We start from the raw sequence: 26,935 nt of genomic DNA, 5'->3' as shown, positions 1-26,935 counted from the left end.
GTTTTTAATTGCGTCATTCCGATTCCCGACATCTTACATGAAAGAGATTGCTTTCTCTGATTCCAAAGTTACACCTCTGTGGTATCTGTGTTGAAAGGTAATGGCGCCACTGTCTTATATATGTATTTGCCCTCTTCATAATTATTAAATACTACAAACGCTCTACCGTGAAAGTGATTAAGCTATCTCCAACATATCACGGTTATGATATATGGAATCTGGTCGTTCAGGACTGCACGTGTTTGTAAACAAAGTCAATATAAAATGAATATTAATTAATTCATTTTCATTTCAGAACAATGAATACCAGCTTGTTTATCATTCTGGCCCTGGTTGTTCCTGGAATATTATCCCAAGATCCTGAAAATCGTAAGTTGTCAGCGGTCTGCATATTTCATTAAAAGTACAGGAAGTCTCAAGGAATGACGAGTTGTCGTTTTAACTTTCAAACGTGGATAATTCTAGACACACATGGATTTGAAAACCCAAATTTAAAAACTTCAAATATGTGATCATTATTACTGATTAGCTTAGCTTAAACTTTCTCCGTTTCTGATACTAAGGTACGATTGGTTAAAAAATGGCTAATCTGTCCCTTTAAATACATATCATTATAGAAACTCGAATGAGTTCAAATAGAATAATCTTGCTTTAATTTAATTTTCAGAATGTAAAGAATTATTAGATGTTGTTGCAGTAGTAGATGGCTCAGATAGTATTTCATACAAAAACTTTGACATTTTGAAACAGTTCCTGAAGACCTTGGTCAATGATTTAAACATAGGTGTTGGTGAAACACGGCTTGGTATCATTCTCTACAGCAGTGATATTACAATAACCATTCCCTTTAATGAAGACAAGGATTATCTACTATACCAGATATCTATTCTCGAACATGCCAGAGATGGCACCAATACAGCCCTGGCTATAGCAGAGATGAACCAAATGATTGATGTTTATGGACGAGATGGTGTACCCAAAGTAGGCATCGTCATTACTGACGGTATTTCAAAGGACCCTAACGCAACTGTTTACCAGGCATCACTAGCTCACCAACGGAATATTGATCTTTTTGCTGTGGGTGTTACCGAAAAGGTCAATCTAGTGGAACTGCAAGGGCTTGCTTCCTCCGATTCCAAAGTATTTATGGTGTCAAAGTTCAGTAACTTAAATACCATTCTGAGGAAAGTTGTTCTCCGTAAATGTCCAGGTAGGTTTAAATATTCCGCACCAGGACGTTGATAAATATTTATATGTCAACGACATCACATGTATGACTTCATTGCAATGTCGGATGCATATTGCATGATGGATATTTCCTTACGTCCATACCATGACTTGTCCTTTCTGAGTACATCATTCTCAAAATATTATGCGAATGATTAGACCATGAAGCATGGAAGCCTTTTCCCATAATTTCTTGTCAAAAGTATGAGGACCTTTCATTGATCATCTACTCACTCCTCACTGTTCTCTCTATATAGTTTTAGATCAATGTAAAGACTATCTAGAAATTGTAGCCTTAGTTGATGGCTCAGACAGTATTTCCCGAGATGATTTTGTCAAACTGAAGTTAGCGTTGGCTAGTTTGGTTGAAGATATTGATGTCAGTGAGAATAAGACGAGATTCGGTTTGATTTTATACAGCAGCGATATCACCGAAGTCATTTCCTTGAGTCATGACAAGAAATATCTCCTGGATCAAATCGCTTTACTACCGCATCCACGAGATGGTACCAAAACCGATTTAGGCTTGGCCCGAATGAATCAGCTATTTCGAGAAGAGGCCAGAGCCGGTGTTCAGAAAATTGGATTGGTGATAACCGATGGTATCTCTAAAGACCGCAATGCAACCCAAAAAGAAGCATATGCACTGAAGACAGATTTGAATGTGAACATGTTCACAGTGGGCATTTCCGACAATATTGATGTAACAGAACTTTCAGAAATAGCAACATTAAACCGAAATATTCTGACCATTGACATATTTGATGATCTTCAGCATATTCTGGAAAATGTCGTGCGCATGTTTTGTCCACGTAAGTAATGTATTATAATTTGATTGGCCAATGGAAATTTTCAAAATCTTGATATTATTTATAATGAAGGCATCATTAATACAAAATTTTATAAGGCATACAAGTTCACATGAATTAGGCGCAGACTTAGAAAGCTAAAGCACCGCAATGCTTCTATGTATTTGTGTATGTATATTCATGAAATTTATTTCCATTCACAGTACCAACATGTACATCGGCACTAGATGTTCTAACCGTAGTTGATGGTTCCGACAGTATATCAGCAGAAGAATTTAAAGAACTTAAAGATACATTGAAGAACCTTGTATTAGATTTGGATATAGGACAGAGTGGGGCAAGATTTGGTTTAATATTATACAGCAGTAATATAACGGCTGTTATCACCTTTACCAACAATAAGAATTTGATACTGTCTGAAATCGATTCTCTTGACCAGCCTAGAGACGGAACAGAAACTGCTTTGGCTATTCAGGAAATGATTAAAATGTTTACCAAATTGGGGAGAAGCTCATTTCAGAGGATAGGTATCGTTATAACTGACGGTATGTCCAAGGATCCCAGCCAGACCAAGCAGATTGCCCAAGAGGCTAAAAGGGAAGGCATCAACATGTTTGCTGTGGGTGTTGGTAATAGAATTCATCAACAAGAACTGAAAGATATCGCCAGCAATAATCAAGTCTTCATTTCCGATAGTTTCTTGGAGCTAAGTCGAAGTTTAATGGATGTTGTAAGGAAGGCTTGTCCGGGTGAGTTGATTAATATGTATACTGACATTCTTGAATTTGGATTTAAAACTGCGCACCAAAGATGCTCGGGTACTAATATGAAATGAACAACTTTAACGCCTTATAGTAAGATTTCCTTGGTAGATCATTTTCTTTGGCTAAGATCATGCTATATCTAGCAAAATAACTCAAAGTCATATGTGCGGGTTACCTGTGTGTGTAGATTTTGTTATTGCAAGTTGTATAATAACAGAGTATTTCTATTTATTCCAGATCCCAATCTGACAACCAGTCCGACTGTCATTTACAGCACAGACACCGTGACCCCAACAATAAAGATATCATCATCCACGACCGGATCAACAAGTGGACCTTCGACAACAATAGCGTCAACTTCCTCTACCGCTTCGGGAAGCACTACTGAGTCAACAGCTTCTCCGCCTTCGTCGCTCTCTCCCGTCATATCTTCATCGACCACATCAGTGTACACCACTTCCGAGTCTTCAACTAGTCCTTCTCAGTCCACAACTAGCCCTTCTCAGTCTACAACTAGTCCTTCTCCATCTACAACCAGTCTTTCTGAATCCACAACAAGCCAGTCCCAGTCTACAATAATTCCTTTTCGAGTCCGTCTCGATCCACAACGAGTCCGTCTCGATCCACAACGAGTCCGTCTGATCTATTATACAACGAGTCTATCACAGTCTACAGAAAGTCCCTCTCAATCCACAGCGAGTCCGTCTGATTATACAACAAGTCCGTCTCAATCCATAGTGAGTCAGTCTCAATCCACAACAAGTCCGCCTCAGTCCACCACGAGTCCTTCTCAGTCTACAGCAAGTCTTTCTCAGTCTACGAGTCCTTCTCAGTCTACATCGAGTCTTTCTCAATCTACATCGAGTCTTTCTCAATCTACAACGAGTCCTTCACAGTCTACAACGAGTCCTTCTCAGTCTACAACGACTCTTTCTCAATCTACGAGTCCTTCTCAGTCTACATCGAGTCTTTCTCAGTCTACAACGAGTCCTTTACAGTCTACAACGAGTCCTTCTCAGTCTACAATGAGTCTTTCTCAGTCTACATCGAGTCTTTCTCAATCTACAACGAGTACTTTACAGTCTACAACGAGTCCTTCTCAGTCTACAACGAGTCTTTCTCAGTCTACAACAAGTCGACCAGGCTCTACAACTCTAAATATCATCAGAATTAGTGCGACTCCATCTTTTCCATCCTACGTGTGCGATGGTTGTCTCTATAAGAATGGAGTGTATTTAAAAGATCACCCAACTGACTGCAACAAGTTTTTACAATGTAACCAGAAATACGATGGTTCCTATGACGTAATAGTTAAAGATTGTCCACAAGGGCTGTTTTGGGATCAAGATCTTCTGTTGTGTAATTACCCAGAAAATACGAATTGCACAAAAGGTATGTTTTAATTTATCATATTTTTTTTTAAAGAGGCGGGCTTATTTCATAATATTTTGTTAGTGATATTAACACCTCACTTCTAGATGAAGTCTTTAAACGAAATGTTAAGTTTTTGGTGCGAAATTTGTATTTAGGACTTGACATACTGTAGCTGAAAAGGCATAACTGTAATGCTCTTAATTCTTACATAATACTAGGATATCAATTGCTCACAACGGTTGAATTTTAAACTTAAGATTTAAGATTTTTTTCAGCTTTAACTTTATCATTAAAATATATTCATCGCAAAATAAAAAAAGGTGGGACCAAACAATAGCAAAGTATCTACATGAATACCAAGAAACTGTAATGTATTATTTAGTTATTCATTATTCTTTATTGATATCTATTTAGATCCCTGTTATACCTTAGCTGATTTTAGTACATACAGCGATATAGAAAACAACTGTCGGCAATATTTCAAGTGTGTAAATGGTATTTCCTATTTGGAGTGCTGTGAATCTGGATATGGGTTTGATAAGGTCACCAGGATGTGTAGTCCAAGTACCACCTGTACTGAAGCTTGTCCCTCAGCATACGTCATGGATGGTAAGTTAAATTTCAGTATCAACTATTGATGTGGTAAGTCATTAGTAGAACAAAAGTAAAATTAGGAAGAAGAATCATCAGACCTGGTAGGATGGTCCTTTAAGGCAACGAAGCTGAATATTATTTTTTATTCCCCTTCAGACATTGTGTGTTGGATGGTTAACTTTAAGTCTGACAATGATATTCTCAGCTGCAATGTTAAATGATTGGCAATATAGTAGTGTATGCCAAGTTCATTAAGAACATTCGTGCCCTGTGAACTCCCCCTGAAATGGCAGATAAAACCGAATATCACATTATTACTTGCTATAATTTTTTAACATTATTTCAGTGTGCGACAAAAGGGCTGTTGTTGGCAATGCTTTGGTATTTGAACAGAAAATCCCATCATTCGGCTGGATAAGGATGAACTGTGCTCTAGGAACTGCATTTAATGAAACGGCTTGCTATTGTTCATCGTTTGTGGATGTTGGATATTTGATACCAGTTTCATCAGGACCCACTCCATCAAATGGTAAGTATTATATTTAGCCTTCAGTAGCTCAACTCATGAGTAGGGGTCCATGGAATTAAGTGAGTTGGGGCCCCTCCGATGGAATTATTTTTCACATACGCTCTCCTGCATTATGAGACCCCTCCGTAAGTCAATTTTACGGTTGTTAAGAAGATTTTTAGTCTAGTTAATGCTTTTCATTCATTTATATATTGCTGGTTGCTTGACTGTTGGCCTTAGGATTATCAGCTGATATTTAACAATTATATTGTGCTTAGATTCATACTAATTCAATGAATAATGGTATTGTAAGGACTGGTTGAATGATTCCTGCTGTAAGTCAGTTAGAAACTTGAAGATTTAAAATATTTTGACTAACCAAGATCCCTATTTAGACGTGCCTTGACAATATGAGTCGTCATAATATATTATTGTCAACCTTTTGTCAAAAGAGAGAATTTTTTGCAGTAATTCCCCTTGGTCTCCAGAATAGGGCGTTTTTCGTGCATTTCGGTATGCTTTCGTTTGAGTACTCCTTGGTTTGTCTACCCAATATCACCCTCTTTCTTTGAGTTGCCATACCTTTAACTTGATATGATTTTCATGTAAATTTAGCTACCTATTTTTTCAGTTTGTACACCTGAACTGTATTTACCATTTGACAATAACACAAGAGATCAATCTGGAAATGGTTTCTACGTTCAAAATAATGGTGTGGTGGTCGAGGACGGGGTAGCTTATTTCGATGGTAACAGTTCTTTAAGAATACCAAGGTTTACCAATGTTGATTTTGGAACGAAGTTAAGAATCACGTTTAAGTATAAAGTTGATGGCATCAGGTCCACGCCACAAGCCTTGGTCACTAACAGTGATTGTGGAGAAGAAGGATCACTATATATTGTGAGTGATCCAGATCAGGTGACATTCAGTACCCGAACAGACAATTTGAACTCGCCTTTACCAGCTTTAACAACATTATCTTCGGTAAGTCTGGTAACAAATGTTAGAATATTATGATATGTCAGTTGATACAGTGAACATACATGTATAATCTTTTATTTTGGTAAATTTTAAAAAAAGCTTTTAAAGGTTGCTGCCCTGGCGTAGCCCGTGGAGCAGGAATTTGTCTCCACCTACGGGCTCAAATACACTGGGGCCTTATCAATGACTTACAGATTTACAGAGGGGTCTCAGAATGTAGAAGAGCATGTATTTAAAAAAAATGATGCCCATCTAATTAAGCCACTGCCCTCTACTCAAACAGAAGTAAACATTTCCACTTTCTCTCTCATTCTGAATAATCAAATCTCCCTAATTTCAGTCTGAATGGAATGAAGTAGAGTTTAAGTATGATAATGGTGTGTTTACAGGAACTGTAAACGGTGCTTCTAATACACAGATTATTATGGGTAAGCTTTAAGTTTTCTCTGTCATTTTATTCAAATTGTAAATCTCGTTTTAAACTAACCCTTGATCGCTTTGTTATCCTCAAATAATTTTTCTGTTCAAAACCCATTCCATGACCAATGATATACAATGCCGAGCTATTAAGGCTTTCGGCTTATACCTTGACTCCATTAGCCGCCTTTCTTGTGTCATTGAATGCAGCTATTTGAATGGATTGTACGCCAGCGAATACATCCAATTTTTGCCCATTTTGACTTTTACTTGGGCGACAACACGAATAAAAAATCTACTTATATTCATTAATTATTGATTATTTCAGGTTCGATTAAAAGAAATCATTATGCCTTACAAATTGGTCGAGGTGATCAGTTCTCTAATTTTAAAGGTTGGATCGACGAGGTTCGTATCTGTTATGTTATGTGCTATATAGCCCGTTTGGTGGTGATGCTCTATAATGTCATTTCATTTCATTTTTCGACTGAATAATCTTGATTGTATCTGATTCGGCAGGGTGCGAAATTTTGTCATCTTCAATGATTTGATTGACAAATAGATTGTTGTAACTAAACGCCTTATGATGCCTTACTGTCAGAAGGTGATTTTGCTGTTGCAATTCTAATTACATGATCTTAAATGCTTACAATTGTCCAATTGTTTGTAGTTAGAGTTTCATCTCGTGCGTTTTTATCTAACTTGGCAGCACTGTCCTGTCACTGTGTTAACTTGCAGTGAGCAATGTATGAAAATCCATATAATCTACATTGCCAATGTTCTTGTAATCATTCTTTCAAGTTGTGCCAGTTGGATGGTAGGCCTAGTGGGTTATTTTTTACAATACGAATTCCCCATGCCCCACACTGTTTTGTGTCTCAAAACACTGCAATATCTGTAATTACATTCTACTTTTCCATTTCAGGTTTACGTGTATATGTGTTAGGTGGTGAATTTTTATTTGTTAATAATATTGTTTTTAATAATAGTAGATGATTATGCAGAGTGTGTAATTAAAGTTTACACTTGTGATTGTCTTATCTATCCTATAATTATATTTCCCTTGAAATAAAAAATGATTCAACCCCTCCCCTCTCCCCTAGAAATAAGTCGAGAAAAATAGGCCATTAACTATGGCATCTCTATTGCTACAATAATTGTATGAAATAACTTTAATCGATTTAATTAAATATAGTCGATGAAATAAACCAAAAGAAAAATAAACAAAAAGGTTGTAATATTCGATAATTCGAGAAGACTTATCTCCCTTGTTTAGACCATACTATTTTGTTACAGAGGTTGTTAGATTGCACGTGGTTATCGAGACCATGTATACAACTTTAGGAATCCAAAATTCCCTTTTACAAAACAGTATAATCCAATAATTGATTTCACGCTAGTAGGAAGTTCCAAAATGATCAACAATGAAGAGTGAAAACGTGGAATGTTTTGTTGTTAAAAGTGAAATTAGAATAACAAGTGTGGGATATAAGTGTATTTCTTAGCAACGTAACGATGTTTCTGCAGTATCGGTAAGTTTGATTTATAGACTTCCGAGCGTGTAATAGAAAACATTCAAAATACATTGTCCTTTGCGAATACGAATTGACAACAATGTTTTCAGAATGACACTGCCACTGTTGTATGTTCATGGTTCGATGATTCTTGCAAACTTTCGTGTAATCGTGTAAACTTTTTTTTGGAACGTTTATATCTACAAAGGACAATTTTCCAAGCCAAAATGTCGGATATGACAAAGTCACAACCCATAAACTCCATGTAATAGTCGATACATAAGACCTTATTAATAATAACTACGAATTAAAAGCAAACTTTATTGCCATTTGCAAATGATACATGAATAGTGAGAAAATACATCTGTAAAAGTTTTATATTATTTTGGGGAAAAACATGGAAAGTGTTTGACGGACCACTTTATGCTGCACACAAATAAACAGAGAGCTGAAAAAAAATTATAGTACATTATAAAAGTCCAATATTGGTATGTGACGTTTAGAATAGTGATGATTTACATCGCTTAAACCTAGGCCACTATGGCCAGCTATAACGACGCTCTGCAATAAACTTAAATCGGAGAGGTTTAATCAGATTGGACAATAAATGGAGAACGCGTAAAATTTTATCGGTGTAACATGCCCCAAGTTATTATAGATGACTATATCAAATATAAATTTGACTAGCCCAAAGGCCCAGGAAAACAGACCAAATATCTAAATGCAGAGACACTTGCATGTGGAATTTCGCCAGTCATGATTTCTGAATTAATATACATACCTCATCAATCCAACCTTTGAAGTTATCGAAACCATCACCTCTACCAATCTGTAAACTGCAATGTTTTCTTTTGATGATTCCTAAAAAATTTTAAAAAAAATTATAAATTTTACTTTTTTCCATTCTGTATGCCTAACTATTCAACCCAAATTCCCCAATAAAAGGGAGACTATAATCAAATGGTCCATAATTTTTCGATACATTAGTTTACCCAAAACCACATCTTCTTTAACTATCTTAATGAGATTCGTGTGTAACCAACCATATGGCGTTTAACACAAATTAAAGTGACTTTTTCGATGTTGAACGAAATAGAAGTAATGAAATAATCATCATCAACATAACTTACCATCAACTATGGTATTAGCTTGTCTACCATTAACAGCTGATATTAATTCACCATCAACTACCTTATATTCTACTTCATTCCAATCAGAAGACTGAAAATACATTGAGAGAGCATGCGTTTAACAGGTATTTTTCTCTGATGACCGACGAACACGACGTATGGCTTTTTCAGAATGAAAAAATTCTCTGGAAAGCAAATAAGGTATCCCTTCAGTACAACCTCCCTCAAAACCGTATTTTTATTCGGGCAAATGAAACGACAACAAAGCATTAGAAGTTTGTATTTTAAATGTTCCCCCTTGCCCTATTTTAACTTATATTGCGCTATGGTCTTGTTACTTGTGTTATTTTCTGCCATTTGAGGCGTTTTGGTTCCCCAAAGTCCACAAAGTCTTTAATTGTTTTTCCAATGGTGTATAAAAATAAAGGAATCAGTGACTTCTTAATGTTAACTTACCGAAGCAATGGTAGCAGATTTTTCATCAGCACTGTCAGCAGAAATAAGACCCAATACTGTCTGACTCTGTTCAGCTACTATATAAATAGATTGCTTCTCTCCACAATCACCATTAGTTACCAGAGCTTCTTGTCCAGTAGCAGCACCATCCAACTTATACTTCATCTTGATTGTCACCGTCTTACGGAAATCAACATTGGCGAAGCGTGGGATCCTCAGAAAACTTTGACCGTCGAAATAAGCAACTCCACTTTCTACGACGACTCCGTTGTTTTGTACATAATTGAAATTGCCTGATTCGTCATACGTTCCAGAATCAAATGAAAGTTGAACTGATGGTTTACATTCAGCGTCTAAAATTAAAATAGCGTTAACTACATGTCAAAGTGTTTGCGGTGCGACTTATTCCTTTTTCATGAACATTAGTTGAAATGTGTACTGCAACTATTATAAATTTGTAAGCCTTTATTACAATTTGACGGCGTCGTTAAGTTGCCAGTGGCATAACATAGAGTAGGAGGTTAGTGGGCCTGAGAACCAGGGCTTGCACGGCTTCTTACCTCTCAAATTTATCATAGCTGAGTGTGTATATACGCCCCCCCCCTCCCCCTCTCCCCGGCCCCCTTTTGTCCCTTTTCAGGACATCCAACTAATGATTTACTGAAACACCACTGTGACGTATTGCAGTAATACTAGTACCTCGTGCTGCTGGCGGTGGGGGTGTATTAACATAATCTTCATCATATATACCACATTTACACTCTTCTTGACTATACAGAGCACCAAGTGGACATGACATTACTATCCATTCATCTCCAACAGCTTGTTCGTAAGAGTGTTTATCTGCTATTTCTCTTCTCGTACAACCTGGAACAAAGGGGGAATTGTCAAAAGCATTATTGGTGTAACAGGGGTTAAGTTAGATGTAAAGAAGCCTCTCGGTATCATCTACACTATGTACAAAATTTCGAACGCATACGACCTTCCATGCATGAAATTAATTGTTCCTGTATAATTACGGCCACGTTTCTCGAAAAAATTGACTTTGATGAAAATCCGCCATGGAAATTTTTAGTAGTTTTGGTTATTTATTTATCAATTACCTTCCTCTGGATTACCCCATTTACACGAATCAACACAGGCTGAATTGGATTCACATTTGCCAGCTGCAGCATTGAAGGCATAGCCTGGTAGACAACACTTCTCAAAAGACACACTATTAAAACACGTATAATATTCTCTACAGTTGGTAGGATGAGCTATATCACCATCGGGTTTGGAATAACATGGATCTGAAAATAAATTTGTAAAATTCTCTTAACGCCATGTTGTGAAGACAAGTTCAATTGAAAAGCTGAAACAATGGTCATCCTACAGCCTGAACTTTAAGCTCCTGTGTCCAAGTCCAAATATTTAGCTTGAACTGACTGTTACAGACAAGTGACTTCACCTCGAGATCCCCTTGTTTATATAATGTTTATTCGTGAGTGTGCTGTTTTGGAATGTTAAATTTTTACTTTAGCCTGACGATTGACGTGTCTGTCCAAAAGTACCTTTGACATTTGTCACTTCGACCGGGACATGGTTGTGTTTACAAATGCTGTCGCCTTTTTTTTAATTTGAGTGAACACCAGTCAAATAATAGATGACGTACATGGCATTTGCTTTTTAAGCTTAAGGAATTTTGTTATTTTGTCTCATCTAAATAATGACAAAAAAATCTTTTTGAATCGTTTTGATAATTAGTGCGACCTTGTATCGTTAAATTCATTTTTTAGTGTTTTGATGATTTATGCATTTAAACCTCTTTACAAAATGTTTGCTTTACAAATTGAATTTGGATCAACGGAATACCCATATAAAACAATACTAAACTACAAGCTTGTTGGGTCACATGGAAAAATGTGTTTAATGCACATTATTGAGAATCCAAAATCAAATTTTGAATGCTCGTAAATGAAATTATTGAACTCGTCAAATACTACTGTAGGTAACTCTTGTGCTTTCTTGATCTGTAGTAATTTTAGAATAACAAATGTTCATTACCTTCGGTACAGTCCACTTCAGAGGCATAATTACACGTCAGTTTATCTTGGTCCCAAAAAAGCCCAGCAGGACAATCTTTAAGAATAGTACTGATTAACATCTCAAGATTAAAGATACATTGGATGAACTTCTGGCAGCTACCAGCTACAGAGTTGAAGCCAACGCCATTACGCATGGTGCAATTGTCACAGAGACCCAATGGATCAATGACTGAAGGGTCTACGATTGGTCCCGATGGTCCACTCGTGGGATAAAGTCGATCGTTTCTTTTCTTGGTCGTCCAACTATCACCATTGTTGCCATTGTTGTTAGAATTTGGATCTCTGTTTGTCCCTTGACCATTGTTGTTAGAATTAGGATCTCTGTTTGTCCCTTGACCATTGTTGTTAGAATTGGGATCTCTGTTTGTCCATTGACCATTGTTGTTAGTATTGGGATCTCTGTTTGTCCATTGACCATTGTTGTTAGAATTGGGATCTCTGTTTGTCCCTTGACCATTGTTGTTAGAATTGGGATCTCTGTTTGTCCATTGACCATTGTTGTTAGAATTGGGATCTCTGTTTGTCCATTGACCATTGTTGTTAGAATTGGGATCTCTGGTTGCCCATTGACCATTGTTGTTAGAATTGGGATCTCTGTTTGTCCATTGACCATTATTGTTAGAATTGGGATCTCTGTTTGTCCATTGACCATTGTTGTTAGAATTGGGATCTCTGTTGGTCCATTGACCATTGTTGTTAGAATTGGGATCTCTGTTTGTCCATTGACCATTGTTAGAATTGGGTTGACCAGTTGCTGATTGACCATTGTTAGAATCTGCAATAGAATATCAATTCAATTAGAACGTTTTTCGTGTTGCGACAAAGCTTCGTCCAAACATGAACAAAAATAAAATGTGCCAATTTTTTTTGCTCAATATGATTAATATTTAATATTGAGTGTTAAAGAAGATACTCCTAAGTGTAAAATATATTCTTGTGTCAATAATAAAGATAGATGTGCAATTTAATCCATAATATTTGACATAATCGAAAACAGTCAAACACCGTAAAGCTATAATTGATAATGGATGCCCGTGGATGATCAGTTATATCATCGCTTTTTCTAAAAGATGATTACTTCGGCTGTAAGCAAAAAAAAAATGGTTATGGATGCTCACAGCTACAGAAAATTGTGCCTAACACAATGACAGTTAATTTAAACTCAATATACCATAACATAATGGGGACGTTTCGTTACTGTCAACAGCAAATCGTACCATTAAACGTCATAAATTAATGCCACGAACATGTAACATATCTGAAGTTGAGCATCACGAAACTAGAGCGCCCACACAGTGCTGCAAAGGGATTGTAAGTTCTGTGGTTTTCGTGTGTGGAATTACGACTGGTAGTTTTATTTTGAAATTGTCAAAATGACATTAAAAAAGCATACGAGCATATGAAAACGAAAACTGCCAGAACAGTGTATCGTTTCTGTCGAAGGTCCTTCACATTTTACTGTATAAATATTACGACATTAAGGACATGCGGATAATGCTGTATAAAAAAATCTCATTCTCGCTTTGATAATCTAGATCCCAGAAATACTAACCTCCGCAAGCTTTTCGTACATCTTCCATTACAAGCTTACTAAGTTCTTTAAAATCTTCCAAAACTAAGGATTTGTCAATGTCAGACGCAATGGAAACTAATTCTGTGTCCTGTTTTTTGTCAGTAATACCAATGGAGAAGACGTTTATTCCCATATTCTTGGCTTCGTCCGCGTGTATAATGGTTTGGGTTGAGTTCTTAGAGTAACCATCAGTTATAACGACTATTATTTTTGGAACACCCTGTCTACCACTAATGTTCATCAAAGCATTTGTTTTTTCAAGAGCTGCGGCGGTATCGGTACCATCTCTCGGCTGTTCTAAACTGTCAATTTGGGACAAGAGATCGGCTTTGTTATGGGTAAAATCAATGACATTGCTAACATTAGAACTGAACAGTACCAAAGAAAATCGTGACAGGGGACTCTCTAAGCTCAGTTCTTGGACGAACTCCTTAACTGCATTTTTGACTGACTCAAATTCTGTGTGTGAGATGCTGTCGGAGCCATCCACAACCGTTACTACATCCATATAGTCCTTGCAACCAATATCTGTAAGCATAATTCAATAAGGCAACGTCAGTCTGTCGCAGAGATCAAACAGTCAAAATATTATATCAACGGGTTACCTTGAGTATTCGTAGGATATTTAAAAGTTGTCTGTCTATGAAGAAATTTCAAGGCAACACTGGTCCTTTTCGGGTTGTCCGACTCGATACTGGACGATGTTCGAACGGGTCTTGTAGATTAGATGGTGTCCCTTGTCTTTACAAAAGTTCTCGCCGAAGGAAAGACTATTCTATTGACAATGGACTAACTTACCTCCACAACTTTGTATAAAACCTTTCAGATGGTTATAGATTTCAGAAATTGTTTCCAAAGACAAAACTCGGTCATTTGAAGATGCGATAATCTGAAGTTCTTCCATATTGATATCCATACTGGTTCCGATAGAAAACATGTTGATTTCTGTACGGATCGACTCTCTAGCAGCAGTTGATGTAGCGACTTTGTTCTTAGAAATACCATCCGTAAACACAATACCAACTTTAGCGGCATGTGGTCGACCTTCCATCCTAAACATTTTGTTCATTTCCTCAAGACCGAGATGAGTTTGGGTACCTTCCATGGGTTGTTCTAAAGCTCGAATACGATTGATAAGGTCCATTTCGTTGTTGGAAAATGGAAGGACTGCGGACACTGAAGAACTGTACAGGACTACTCCAAATCTTGAATCATGATATTGTAATCGAAGTGATCTGATGAGCTGTTCAAGAGCTATTTTCACTTGGGTGAATTTCTCATCCGTAATACTTTCTGATCCGTCCAAAACAGCTATCACATCTAATGGTGTTTCTTTACAACCTGTTGAAAAACGAAGCACATTGTACCGAAGCGAAGCGGAAAGAATAATGTAAATATTTAATTTTCGACATGCGTTCTGCTAAGGCGATAAAATCCTTCGTTAACTCTGAATGATCTTGAAGTGATATTCACGGTGCCAGCAAACAGCGACATAGCATATAGGCTTCAAATTCCCAGCCACTCATATATCAACCGTGACAGAGCAAAAGCAAAGCGAAGCTCTCCCTAAAGAATTTTGCAAAGAAGCGTTAACTTACCATTTTGTAAAGGAGATGTCAAGCTTTGATGCATCACACCACATATAACCATTATACTTATTGCTACTAAATTCATCTTGCCCATTCCTGACGAAAACAAAATGAAGTTTTATTTCCTACTATTCTGCATCTTTTAGGGGTAATAATGACGTGTGGACGGTTACTAATAAACCTCAAAATTTTGAAAATGTAATACATTGTTAATAACACATTGATTTGGTACTTCTACAAGTGAGCTTTAAACCAAACACATTGACATCAGATGTAAATTATTTTATTTAGGTGCTATCCATCTTGGTACCAGCTTTCGATTCCAAAATTGATTCCATATTCCAGTGTTCAACGCTGAGATGAACTTCATTAGTTAATACTTGCATATAACTAGCATGTAATGCCACATGAATCCGAAGCCACAAAATTGTAGTAACTACTTACCGAAATGATTCCCTTTGACACCAAGAATTAAATGGACGATTTGATTCACAGTATAACTATGTATTCTACAGAACGGATTAATTTGAAATAATTTAGAATTTCTCAAGCCTATCCTACCATGTGATGCAATTGGTTCAAATATTTATCCAAATTACATATTAGACAACCGAGAAATTAATCTATCTGGTTTCCAAATTTTAGAAAAAAAAAGTGTTTTTAGATGTCAAAAATTCTGACTTCTATATAATGATGGATTAACATATTTAACAGTAGACTAACAGATTTGTCAATATTGGACTAGGTAATTCATAGTCCGAAACTAATCAATTTAGCCACATGTACTGGGACAGTCGGGTAGATGATTTTATTAGCACTTATTGGAATCGTGGTCTTTCGTCCTGGCAATAAGTCTGGATAGGTTTTCATTATATTTAAGCTGAGTTTTCAATCATATATTCTAACACGTTTTTCATGTTTTGTGTTTTTTTGGTGGTTTTAGAACCTATTGTAGCTCGATTTTCACGTCTTCTGACAATAATTCTAGCTTAATTTTGACCCTATATCTATTCTAGCTTGGATTTTATGTCGTCAATTTTAAGCTTTTTCTTGCATAACTAGTATCTAAGCTGACAATGTTTTCAAATCTAGCGCCCACTTTACTTTTTCTAGCTCAATTTTTTAAATTTATCGCATATCAGAAACAACTGTTTGTATCAGAAATTATTGCCTATATAAACTTGAATGATCTTTTAATATGGTACGCTCAGATTGCCTACAGTTCAGCATAGCCAGTGTTTGAACTAATATGCAATATGCCATTTACAGTTATACATTTCGCAAGTATAGCTCACCCCTTTAAGATGCCAATGTTATAGCAAGCTTACATTACAGACCCCCTTCCTCAGTTATAAATGGTCTCTATACTCGTGCATGTTTCGGACTAGATAAATGAAGGTGTAACCATTAGACAATTGGATATTAGATTAGTTTCAGCACGGTTTCATTGAAATTATGTCAATACAAAACATATTTCAGATGCTTTTTGTTTTCAATTTAACAGACATCATCCTGCAAGCTAAACCCTGTTAATACCTGTTTTTATTAACGTGTGTTTTTAATGTTAATGTTCAGCAGTCAAATTTACATATATTAGGTAATGCCAGAATATTTGATGTCCCGAAGTAAATTGGCTGACTGTGAAATACCAGATGATGTAAAAATGACTGAAAAAACATCAATTTATGATTTTCATGAGAGGAGAGCTGATTTCCAAAGCCAAAAAAATTTCCAGAGTTTGCTTAATTACGAAAGTTGGTTTGAAAGCGGAACTCGTACAAATAATTAAAGCAAGGGTTCATGTTGTCTAACTCGCACACATTTGATAAACATAAAGATGACCTATTCGAAGTGGATACTGTGTTAATGATGTTAGATGGCTAATATAAATTAGAAGGGTCAATATTGTATAATCTGTTAATCCTATTATCAATATTCAATATTGACATGGTTTATGTGTAATTCAAATGCAGGAGTGTCCTTTTCAAATTGTTAAAAAAAAATTGTCAAAATATAATGTTTAGCATTCATCAATTGATACTAATGTGAGAAATTCTCTAAAAAGTGTCTCATTTCACACATCAATCTAACCAATCTGTTGATCTTTTGCATATAGAATGCATCATACTATCCATTTAAATCAGTTGAGTTTGTACAGAATACAAACACTGTACACAGTTGAATGTAGAGATCATCAATCTATGTAATCAGTTGATCCACTGCTATCAGTTGAGTGCAGAGTAATCATTGTAATCAGTTGAGTACAGAGTTTAGCTCAGCATTTATTGTAATCAGTTGAGTACAGAGTTTAGCTCAGCATTTATTGTAATCAGTTGAGTATAGAGTTTAGCTCAGCATTTATTGTAATCAGTTTCAGTACAGACTTTAGATAAGCCTTCATTGTAATCAGTTGGGTACAGAGTTTAGCTAAACCTTCATTGTAATCAGTTGAGTGTAGAGTTTAGCTCAGAACTCATAGTAATACATTTGGTAATATAGCTCAGCCTTCACTGTATCAGTTGAGTAAAGAAGAGAACTCAGAATGCATCGTAATCAGTTGGGTACAGAATATAGCTGTGCAATCATTGTAATCAAATGAGTACAGAAGTGAATTCAGAATGCATTTGTATTTGTAGGGTACAGAATATAGCTCAGTAATCTGTAATCAGTTCAGTAAAGAAAAAAACTCAAAATAGAAAATGGTACAATAAACCTTGCTAACTAAGCAAGTTGGAGATCCATTAACAGTTGGAATTTGAATACAGTTTTTTCGTGTTCAATATCATGAAATTCTTTTTTTAAAAAACACATAAAGATATAACATTTTTTATTTTCAAGTATCATCTTGATGATTTGGTTCGTTTTCATTCTGAAGTTTTTCTTCGTCTTTCTTTCGTTGATCCTCTCTTTCAACATGTTTGCTGGTCTCTTCTATAAGCTGAGCTTCTATTTGTCTTAATTCCATGTCTGCATTTACTGTTAACAGTTTTAAATTCTCTATTTCTCTCTGTGAGCTATACAGTCTTTCCCCAGCACTAACACTTGCATATTCAGCACCTTTTGATAAATTGAAATGAAATTTAACAATTCTGCATCTTGTTGTGGAAGGTCAGTGTTGTTTTTCCTTTTTGCAATTTTATACCAGTTTGATTCACTTAAATCAAGATGTATCAAAGTTCACATTATGATTAAAGTGAAGATGTTCTACAATTCACAGGGTAGACAATCATACATGTATTTTGAAGTATTTTATAACATAGTCATCATGAAAATAAGAAATTTTCTTAGAAGTAATAAAGCAAGTTACTTCTATTGATAATTATGAAAAAAAAAATTGACTGAACAAGATAAACAAAACAAAATATTGTAAATCTGTGTACAACAGAAGAATAATTTTAGCATGATTCTTCCTTGCTTTCACTCATATAAGACACGTACAGTATGTTTAATCAGAAATCTACCTACCTGCAGCATAAGCCACCTCAGCAGAAACATCCATTAATTTCTCTACACTGGTATACAGTAGCTCCAATTCCTATAAAAATTAGGGCAGGTGGATGACTTTCATGACCTGAATCCATTGGTAAAGTTTTGAATGACTAACTAATTTCTAGATACTATGATTGCAGACAGTTCCCCATTAGTTGCAGCAAGTATAAAAAGAACCTAAATGATAAAGCTTTTGGATATTTACCAATCTTTTCTTCTTTATTTCTTGTAAATCCCCTCTGCTTTGAAGAATAATATCCCATATTAGTTGTTCTTCATGTGGTTTATTCAAGGCTGATATTTTATACTTCAATATATCTGTCAGTTTATACACAGCCTGTACAATATATAATATAATATGCAGGCTCGTTATTACACACAGGCACAACACTATAATTATAAGACTAAACAGCCCAATATTAAAGGGACATGTTAATTTGAGTCTTGAATATATGTAATAGTCTTCAGTAGTACTAGAAACCTACAAAAATCTATTAAGATGTCTTGATATTTACACATTTTTTATGTTTTAAAAACAAATTAGAAGTAAAAATGGAAAAGAATGCAAATGTTGGCTGTATCCAGACTATTTTAACATTCTCAAATGTGTTTATTAACGCTTGCAAAACTTTTAGGTTATTACCGATAATTTTTACCAGAACATATTTTGAAAACCAAAAAGTCTTTTTGCAATCATTTGTTAGATAAGGAGCAGTAACTTATCAAGAAGAACCAACCTGAATATATTGCTTCTCTATTTCTATTAGAGCTGTGGTGGTTTGAGTTAAAATAGAAGTAGCAGCATCAACAGCCCATACACTTCCATTTCTTATAAGAGCACTTGATGATAAATCTTTGTTCTCCTTATCAGATTCCTTTTTCTGGAAATGATATGATCAATATTAGGACCATGATCAATATTAATTAATTGCAAATAACCACACCACAGGATCGGTGATGCAAAAATAATTATATTCAACGACATTCTCTAGTAATAAGCGATTCAATTTATAGATGAAATGTAACCTTTCAACTTGATTTTGACAGTATTTTATTTCTATTATACAGAGTATAAATAAGGTTTCGGAAACAAGCCTAGGCTTATGTTAATCTGTTTTTCAACTTTAAGAACCATTGACATGTCATAATTATAGAGACATATAGTAGACCTAGGCCCCCTATAGAGATATGAGATGTATAGGTTGCACAGCCTGAAGGCTGCAGTGATTTCCTCTCAAATTGTGTCCATTTCTCTCTATTTCGTTATTGAAATTGGGTAGGCGTAGGCTTACAGTCGAGTAACTTAATTTCGTGGAAACCTATTATTCGTGGATTTCCGGAAAGGATTAACAATTTACATGAACGACCTTGTGCGACCTCCGCATTAGTTTGTTTTGATAAACATGGGTTTTCTCTACTTCTCTTTTCTCATTCTAGTAGAATGAATCCAGTAGAATCAAAATGTAATAATGTATACTTTGACAAATACAAAATGGCGGATTTCACTTATTACCAAACGTCACCATTTTTTATCCGCCGAATTTCCTTATAATCCCTAGCCGTAATCGGAATTCCAAGTGTCGTTTGCTAGAATATATTCCAACGAATGAAGTCACGTGATCAACTAGCGGATTCCGTGTCAGCAGAAAATTTCTATGGAACACAAAGTGGACCATATTCTTATATTGTTTCAGTGACTTTTAGCAATAAATCACGCTACGTATCATATTTTGTCAGTCACTATTTTTTTTTTAAAACGTGGTTCTTTGAAGGAATTGTCACTAGCTATAATGAATTGATATTAAAGATAAATACTAAGAGAAGTTAATTATACCACCCGGTATCCATACAACGTGTTTTTCAAGACTTATTTATAGATCAAACATTGTACACGAAAATAGGTGACGCATTCTGCCGCTGTTGCCGAGTTGGTTGCTCATGAAATATGGGTGTAAGTGAAGGATTCATAAAGAAAATCGAAATAATCCAATTTTAATTATTTTGTAGAATATCTGAGGAAACATCTAAGACATAAATTTTTTTTTTCGTTTTTATAACTTGACGAAATTCGGTGTTGAATCCTTATATCCACGAAAATAGGTTACACCACTGTACTTAAATCAAAATATGGCTTCTTAGACTATGAGGCCTAATTTACCTTACCAATTCGTTTTCAAGATTTTGAGGTATGATATTTTGTACTGTGAATGTTGGTAATGATCCAATCAGAAGTTTCTTTGGATAAGATAGACTTGTCAATGCTCTCGTGCATCGTCGACAAATAAAACTCTTTCCAATGTTTACAAACAAATTTTTTATGGGGGCTGACATCTTGGATTTTTAAAGCAGGGTCAGCCACCAAATTGTTAACTTGCAAACTTCGATAAATCTACTGTATGACTTTACTGTTCATTCAAACTGTATTTATGATAAAAATTTTCCAAAATGTTGCATTTAACTCCTAATGAATTCGAAATCCAGTTTTTACGAAACTAATGTATATTTCGAAGGGAACTAACTCTAGCATTACATTTTTTTTTGCCGGCTGCGAGGTACAGCTGTGTGTTTTGTGAATATCTAAAATGTATTTTACCGTATTGTTGGCTCTGTTTTTGGTGGCATTACCAATAAATTATGCTGAAGAGGAAGATATCAGAATAGGTAATGTATTTTATTTCTAAAATAGTGCATAAGTCATGGGAGCATTAGATCTAGTCTGGACCTATCTTCATTCTTCTTCCAAGTTCTTGCTTACAAATAGGTCCTATTATTTATTACAAGTTACACTAACTTACTAAGTTACATCAGAAACAGTTGCATCAGAAATTGTATTTTTTTATATGATTCTTCTCTGGATCCAACATTGAAAAGCAAGACTGGAATCAATCCAGAGGTTTTTTTTTCCACGTAACTTGAAGGGTTCAATGTCTACAATAACAATGGCAATTGCTTTCTTTCTGACCCTTTTCTAGTGAATATCCCATAGAAATCATCTGTCTGAGCTTGGAGATAGGCTCTGACTAGTCAGGTGGTTTTAAGTCTCTTAATTTACTAACATGTTTATTTGCTAATGCTTCTGAAATTTATCAGAGACTGGCAAGTGTTGACTATCATTCCTTTTGTCTTAACTAAAATCTTTTATTCTTTTACGATTACAGGAATAATTGGAGGTGGTATTGGTGGAACCTCAACAGCCTATTATCTAAAATCATTATTTGGTGATGGTTGCCATATTGATCTATTTGAAAGTGAGAGAGTTGGTGGGAGACTAGCTAATATTAATATTGATGGCTATGATTATGAAGCAGGTGGATCCATTATTCATCCTAAAAATAAATACATGGTGGAGTTTGCTGAAAAGTTTGGTAAGATTTGATGTAAATTCCACAACACGTGATCAATATCACATATGCTTTGTAGTAAAAATTTAAAAATTAGCTTTAAATATATCTGCATTTCGCCAGGCAATGTTAGTCATCATCTTAATAACTTACAAGACTGTGTGTCACAGTTTTTCTCATATTCCTTTAGCAATGTATAATCACATCTAACAGTTACTTTCACGCAAATTTTTGTCATTAATTTTGATTGGTAGAAAATTTACTTCTTGACCAATTAGATTCCTTCAAATAAATTTTGTTGAGAATGTTGAATAACCAAGATTGACATTATCATATTAACTTCCTGATAATTGAGCCTCAGATGTGTTAATGTCAAAATGGCCGATCAAAAGTGCCAACAGCTATTCTGAAAATTCACACAGATAGCTTAAATTTAGACTTTTCCAGTTTAGAATGCTTTTCAAAAATTCAATGAATAAACAACATAGTCATTTATATGAGTACTTCCTTTTAAAAATGATCCATTTTCTGTTGCAGGATTCAAGCAAAGTGCCTCTTTGGATGGTAAAATGGCATTGTATGGTCCTTCAGGAATAATTCTAGAAACTAGTTCTTGGAATTTTGTTACTATGGCCAAATTCTTTTGGAGATATGGCATGGATATTTGGAATATAGGAAGCTTCCTAAAGGAAAATTTTCTTGATAAATTTGGAAAGTAAGTAAATAGTTTGGTCTGACATGCATGATTACAATCATACCTACTGCGACCATTCTCGCTACATCTGACAACAACCTCTATTGCAGCTGGCGGATAAATCAGACTTCATCCAAGTATTAGGTCATGTGACAATAAATTTATGTCATGTAACTAACATCTGAAGAACTATATTACACGGATGTAACTTCAATTAAAGAAGATTTTCTTCCATCTGCTTTAGAAGTTATTGTCAGGCGTAGGGAAAATGACCGCTGTAGATACGATTGCCATGATTAGCCAGAAAATTTTAGAGTTTACACAAGTGATTGTTATCCTGAAACTTGATTTTATCGTTTTTAGAACTGTTGGATATTTGCACAATTGTGTAGTATATGATAAATCAAATTTTTTAAATGATTTATAGCAATAAATGTTTTGACGGTTTTCTTGAGATTTCATGTTATGATAAATCTCTCTCCTTCCTTATTTTGTTTGTCCTTTTTATGTTTTTAGAATTTATGATATTCAAGAAGAAGGTTTAGCTTTTACAACAGTGGAAGATTTGTTAAAATCTATGGATGAGTCCTTAGTTAACTATACCAAGATATCAATTCAAGATCTGATGATTGAGAAGGGATTCTCAGAACGATTTATTAATGAGCTAGTCATGGGGGCTTTGAGGACTAATTATGGTCAGACTACGAATGTACATGCATTTGTTGGTAAGTGTTCATTTTTCTGTTATATGGTATATGATGATGGAACAGAAAAGCTGGTTTGTTTATTCTGTTATTGGAATAGAAAAAACTTTTCTGTCATAAGAACAAAAAAATACTTTTCATTCATAAAAAGAAAAAGACTGTAAGGAAAGCTGTAATCAGAAGAACAGAAAGAGTCTTAAGTCAAGAGAACAGAAAAGAGTCTTTAATAAAGAGAACAGAAAAGAGTCTTTAATAAAGAGAACAGAAAAGAGTCTTTAATAAAGAGAACAGAAAAAGAGTTTTTAGTCAAAAGAACAGAAAAGAGTCTATATTCAAGAGAACAGAAAAGAGGCTTAAGAGAAAAGAACAGAAAAAAGTCTTTAATCAAAAGAACAAAAAAGAGTCTTAATTCAAAAGAACAGAAAGAGTCAAGAGAACAGAATAGGGCTTTAGTCAAGAGAACAGAAATTAGTACAGAAAGGAAACTTAAGTCAAGAGAACACAAAGAAAATAGAAAAGAAAATGGGAAAGACTTTTTAGTCTTCGAAACAGGAAAAAACTTGTCAGTCTTCAGAACAGAAAATAACTGAACTGGTCAGTATTCAGAACAGAAAAAACATTTTAGCCTTGAAAACAAAGAAAGAAATACTTTATTATTAGAAGAATGAAAAGACAATTCATAAAGTCAAAAAGTCTAGAGAACAGAAAAGACTATTTGTTTTTAGAACAGAAAAAAAGAGAAAAGACTTTACAGTTCGAAGAATGAAAATGATTCTTTCATCAGAAGGACATCAAAGAAGGAAAAAGGTACTTTGTTTGTACACATTGCTCGGATGGGATGAACATGAATTGGGTGTTTAATCTGAAAATCTTTGAAGGAATCTTTCTCCATATATTTTGGGGGTGTAAATGGCAATTATCTCATGTCATTATTGGTATAGATTGTATAAAATATGGCACACAGAGCTTTGTAGTAAAATTGGTTTGATCATGATGAAATTAAACATCAATTAACAGTATTGATTTTGTATTTCAGGTGCTGTCAGTTTAGCTGGAGTGGAAAAGGGATTATGGTCAGTGAAGGGAGGCAACTATCAAATTCCAGAACGACTTCTGAAGAAATCAGGAGCTAATTTAATCAAGGCAAAAGTTACTCATGTTATTTTACAAAAAGAGAGTGAAAGTGTGTCATATGAAGTTCAATATCAAAATGCAGAAGATGGAAAATCCAACAGTCGTGAATATGACATTGTAATTGTTGCCACACCTTTGAAAGAACTTGAAGATCATATCAAATTTGAAGATTTTCCTAATCCAATTCCATCTTCGTATACAGACTTTCATAGAACAATAGCCTTATTTGTCCAGGGTACCCCTAATTATACAGCTTACGGTTTTGAGAATGCTGAAAATTTTCCCCAATCCATTTTAACTACAGATGAAAATATCTTTTGGAATTCCTATGGACAGCATACCCCAGTGTCCCAGAAAAAACATTTAAATAAAAATTCAGACAAAGATGGTGACCAGGAGGACAACACAGTTTCAAAAATATTTTTAAACAAAGTCCCTACAGAGGATCAAGTGCACTATTTATTTAAAAGTAGAAAGGATTTAAGACTTGTGAATTGGTTGGCTTATCCTGAATATGCTCCTAAAATGGATTTACCTCCCTTTGTACTTTATGATCAATTATACTACGTGAACGCTATAGAGTCTGCTGCCTCTGCTATGGAGATGAGTGTTATAGGAGGTAGAAATGTAGCTAATTTAGCTTATAATCACTGGAATAATATTTTAGATAAAGTGGATGAATTTAGTATTAAAAAAGACTCTAAATCAGATAAAAGTGAATTATAACAGTAGGCCTGATGAGGAATGAATGTTGATTTCTGTATGGATGATTGTTCTGTATTTGTTGTGTTATTGGTAAATCCTAGCTCAATGTATTGTATAAGCTTATCCTCATATAATAATGTAAACCTATATTGTTGTTAACCTTGCTGTCTATTTTTTCAAGTATCTTTATGAACATGATTGTCATCAGTTTTGATGATTTAAAGGGATGCTTTCGCAAATTTTAGGCCAATCATACTGTAGTTAAACAGGAATTTTTTAGCTTAGCTAATCGGTAATAGTGTTCATAGCTCACCGTCGAAATTTGGGTCTTCAAAGCCGTGTGTGTCTAGAATTATCTGCATTTGAAAGTTGAAATGACCACTCATTTTTTCTTGAGACTAGAAATAGAAAGTGAAATTCCTAGTTTGAGATATTTGATGATGATTTTGGTACATAACAAGTTAGATATATACGAAGGTATGGACTGCTCTTTACTGTTGACTATGTACTAATGTATAGTGTTTGTTCTGTTGTTATGTTTTGATGAGATATAAGAGAATAAAATGTAAAGTGAAATATGATATTGCTATTATTGTGTAATTGTTGGTCCGTACTGGACTGGACGTGATCCACTTTCTTTTACAATAGCATTAGCTATCCTTTCAATCTGAAACTCAAACATGTTAAGTTCTGTAAATTATTTTGATGTAAATATTTGTCTAGACGTTTTGAAATCAGATTAAAATATGTTCAATGAACAAACCCTTGTCTGTATTTGTCACACCTTCTTCTAATTACTATTCAATGATTTCTCAAATCCAATGACTTTAGGGCAGAAACATAGAAACAGAAAACAATATTGATTTTGGCATTATCATTAAAGTATTTTTTTTGTACAAAAATCTCAGACGAACAAAACAATCTTATTATCACAAAGTCAGAATTATCCATAAGAATCCTAAAATCTGTCTAAGACAGAAACTTAAACGATCGACAACCGAAACTTTGAAATCCAGCAATCCACAGAAACATTGGCATCTAGATACCAAATCCAAGAACACCCAATATTATAGAAACTTCTGCATAGACCATACATTTTATCACTCAGTCCTCAAGATATAAAAAGTGGCATTCTGTAAAAACAGAAAACAGATGTTTCACAACGCACAGATAATATTGCAAATCTACAAACATCATGAACAGTAAGTACAAATGAATAGGAGAAACCCTGTGGCAGTTACAGGATATTATTTTTTCTGTTAAAATTTTGTATTTCTTATTGAGATCCAATTGCTCTAAATCTATTTTATTTTTTCATTTATTGGTTTAAATTGTGGTACCGGTAATCTAAAATATCGTGGGATAATAATCGTACCGTTGCTAAAGGAACATGGGTGTTATGTAAAATCATATAGAGTATAAGAAAGGCATCGATATTGTTGTTCCCTGAATTCATATATATATAATCTCAAAAAGTGTTTACTTTAGTTGTTGCACTTTATAGTTTCGTGAATAACAAAATATGAAAAAAAAAATGGAAAAAGGCATATTGTAGATTATTCAATATGAATGAAATCGGTCTAGTTTAAATCCGCACTAACTTAATCGTGTTTGGATTCTATTTGAAGTTATTTGAACTGTATGTCATCGTATTGTCGACTTGTTATAAATTAGTTTGTTTATTAAAGAAATCCATTATCAAGGAATCATTCTTGACACATCGTTTATCTCATTAAATAAGCAGCATGATAAATTGTTACTCCTTCTATTTTGCACCTCTTTTGTTAATAACCATGTAGGTTTATTTTTGACGACAGATCGTTGTGTTGTAGGCACCAAGATCGG

The 26,935-nt window shown here is 34.7% G+C and overlaps 5 protein-coding genes across 5 annotated transcripts; 2 read left to right on the top strand and 3 right to left on the bottom strand.

Annotated features, from left to right (window-relative positions):
• Positions 1-299: 299 nt before the first annotated feature.
• LOTGIDRAFT_236719 (hypothetical protein) lies at positions 300-7,703 on the top strand (the record flags this gene model as incomplete). The annotated part of the gene is made up of 11 exons (XM_009067780.1): positions 300-369; positions 668-1,210; positions 1,491-2,039; positions 2,240-2,785; positions 3,038-4,192; positions 4,589-4,783; positions 5,115-5,297; positions 5,908-6,260; positions 6,598-6,685; positions 7,003-7,082; positions 7,600-7,703. 11 exons carry the CDS (start codon positions 300-302, stop codon positions 7,618-7,620), a joined length of 3,783 nt encoding a protein of 1,260 aa, XP_009066028.1. The 3' UTR covers positions 7,621-7,703.
• Positions 7,704-8,497: 794 nt separating this feature from the next.
• Positions 8,498-11,995, bottom strand: LOTGIDRAFT_236718 (hypothetical protein; the record flags this gene model as incomplete). Its single annotated transcript, XM_009067779.1, has 7 exons — positions 8,498-8,636; positions 8,970-9,049; positions 9,319-9,409; positions 9,775-10,127; positions 10,474-10,641; positions 10,878-11,066; positions 11,821-11,995. 7 exons carry the CDS (start codon positions 11,993-11,995, stop codon positions 8,610-8,612), a joined length of 1,083 nt encoding a protein of 360 aa, XP_009066027.1. The 3' UTR covers positions 8,498-8,609.
• Positions 11,996-13,408: 1,413 nt separating this feature from the next.
• On the bottom strand, positions 13,409-15,108 carry LOTGIDRAFT_236717 (hypothetical protein; the record flags this gene model as incomplete). The annotated part of the gene is made up of 3 exons (XM_009067778.1): positions 13,409-13,962; positions 14,233-14,775; positions 15,033-15,108. 3 exons carry the CDS (start codon positions 15,106-15,108, stop codon positions 13,409-13,411), a joined length of 1,173 nt encoding a protein of 390 aa, XP_009066026.1.
• Positions 15,109-17,835: 2,727 nt separating this feature from the next.
• On the bottom strand, positions 17,836-20,843 carry LOTGIDRAFT_236716 (hypothetical protein; the record flags this gene model as incomplete). Its single annotated transcript, XM_009067777.1, has 5 exons — positions 17,836-18,080; positions 18,489-18,558; positions 18,718-18,849; positions 19,250-19,393; positions 20,676-20,843. The coding sequence occupies 5 exons, from the start codon at positions 20,841-20,843 to the stop codon at positions 17,857-17,859; spliced, it is 738 nt and encodes a 245-aa protein (XP_009066025.1). The 3' UTR covers positions 17,836-17,856.
• Positions 20,844-21,094: 251 nt separating this feature from the next.
• Positions 21,095-25,852, top strand: LOTGIDRAFT_236715 (hypothetical protein; the record flags this gene model as incomplete). Its single annotated transcript, XM_009067776.1, has 5 exons — positions 21,095-21,173; positions 21,671-21,877; positions 22,391-22,568; positions 23,064-23,272; positions 24,288-25,852. 5 exons carry the CDS (start codon positions 21,095-21,097, stop codon positions 25,109-25,111), a joined length of 1,497 nt encoding a protein of 498 aa, XP_009066024.1. The 3' UTR covers positions 25,112-25,852.
• Between the last annotated feature and the right edge of the window lie 1,083 nt (positions 25,853-26,935).

This window comes from Lottia gigantea (genome assembly GCF_000327385.1).
Source record: "Lottia gigantea unplaced genomic scaffold LOTGIsca_86, whole genome shotgun sequence".
Classification (NCBI taxonomy): Eukaryota; Metazoa; Mollusca; class Gastropoda; family Lottiidae; genus Lottia; species Lottia gigantea.
The sequence above is the reverse complement of the archived record's forward strand: the minus strand, read 5'-3'. Positions and strand labels throughout refer to the sequence as shown.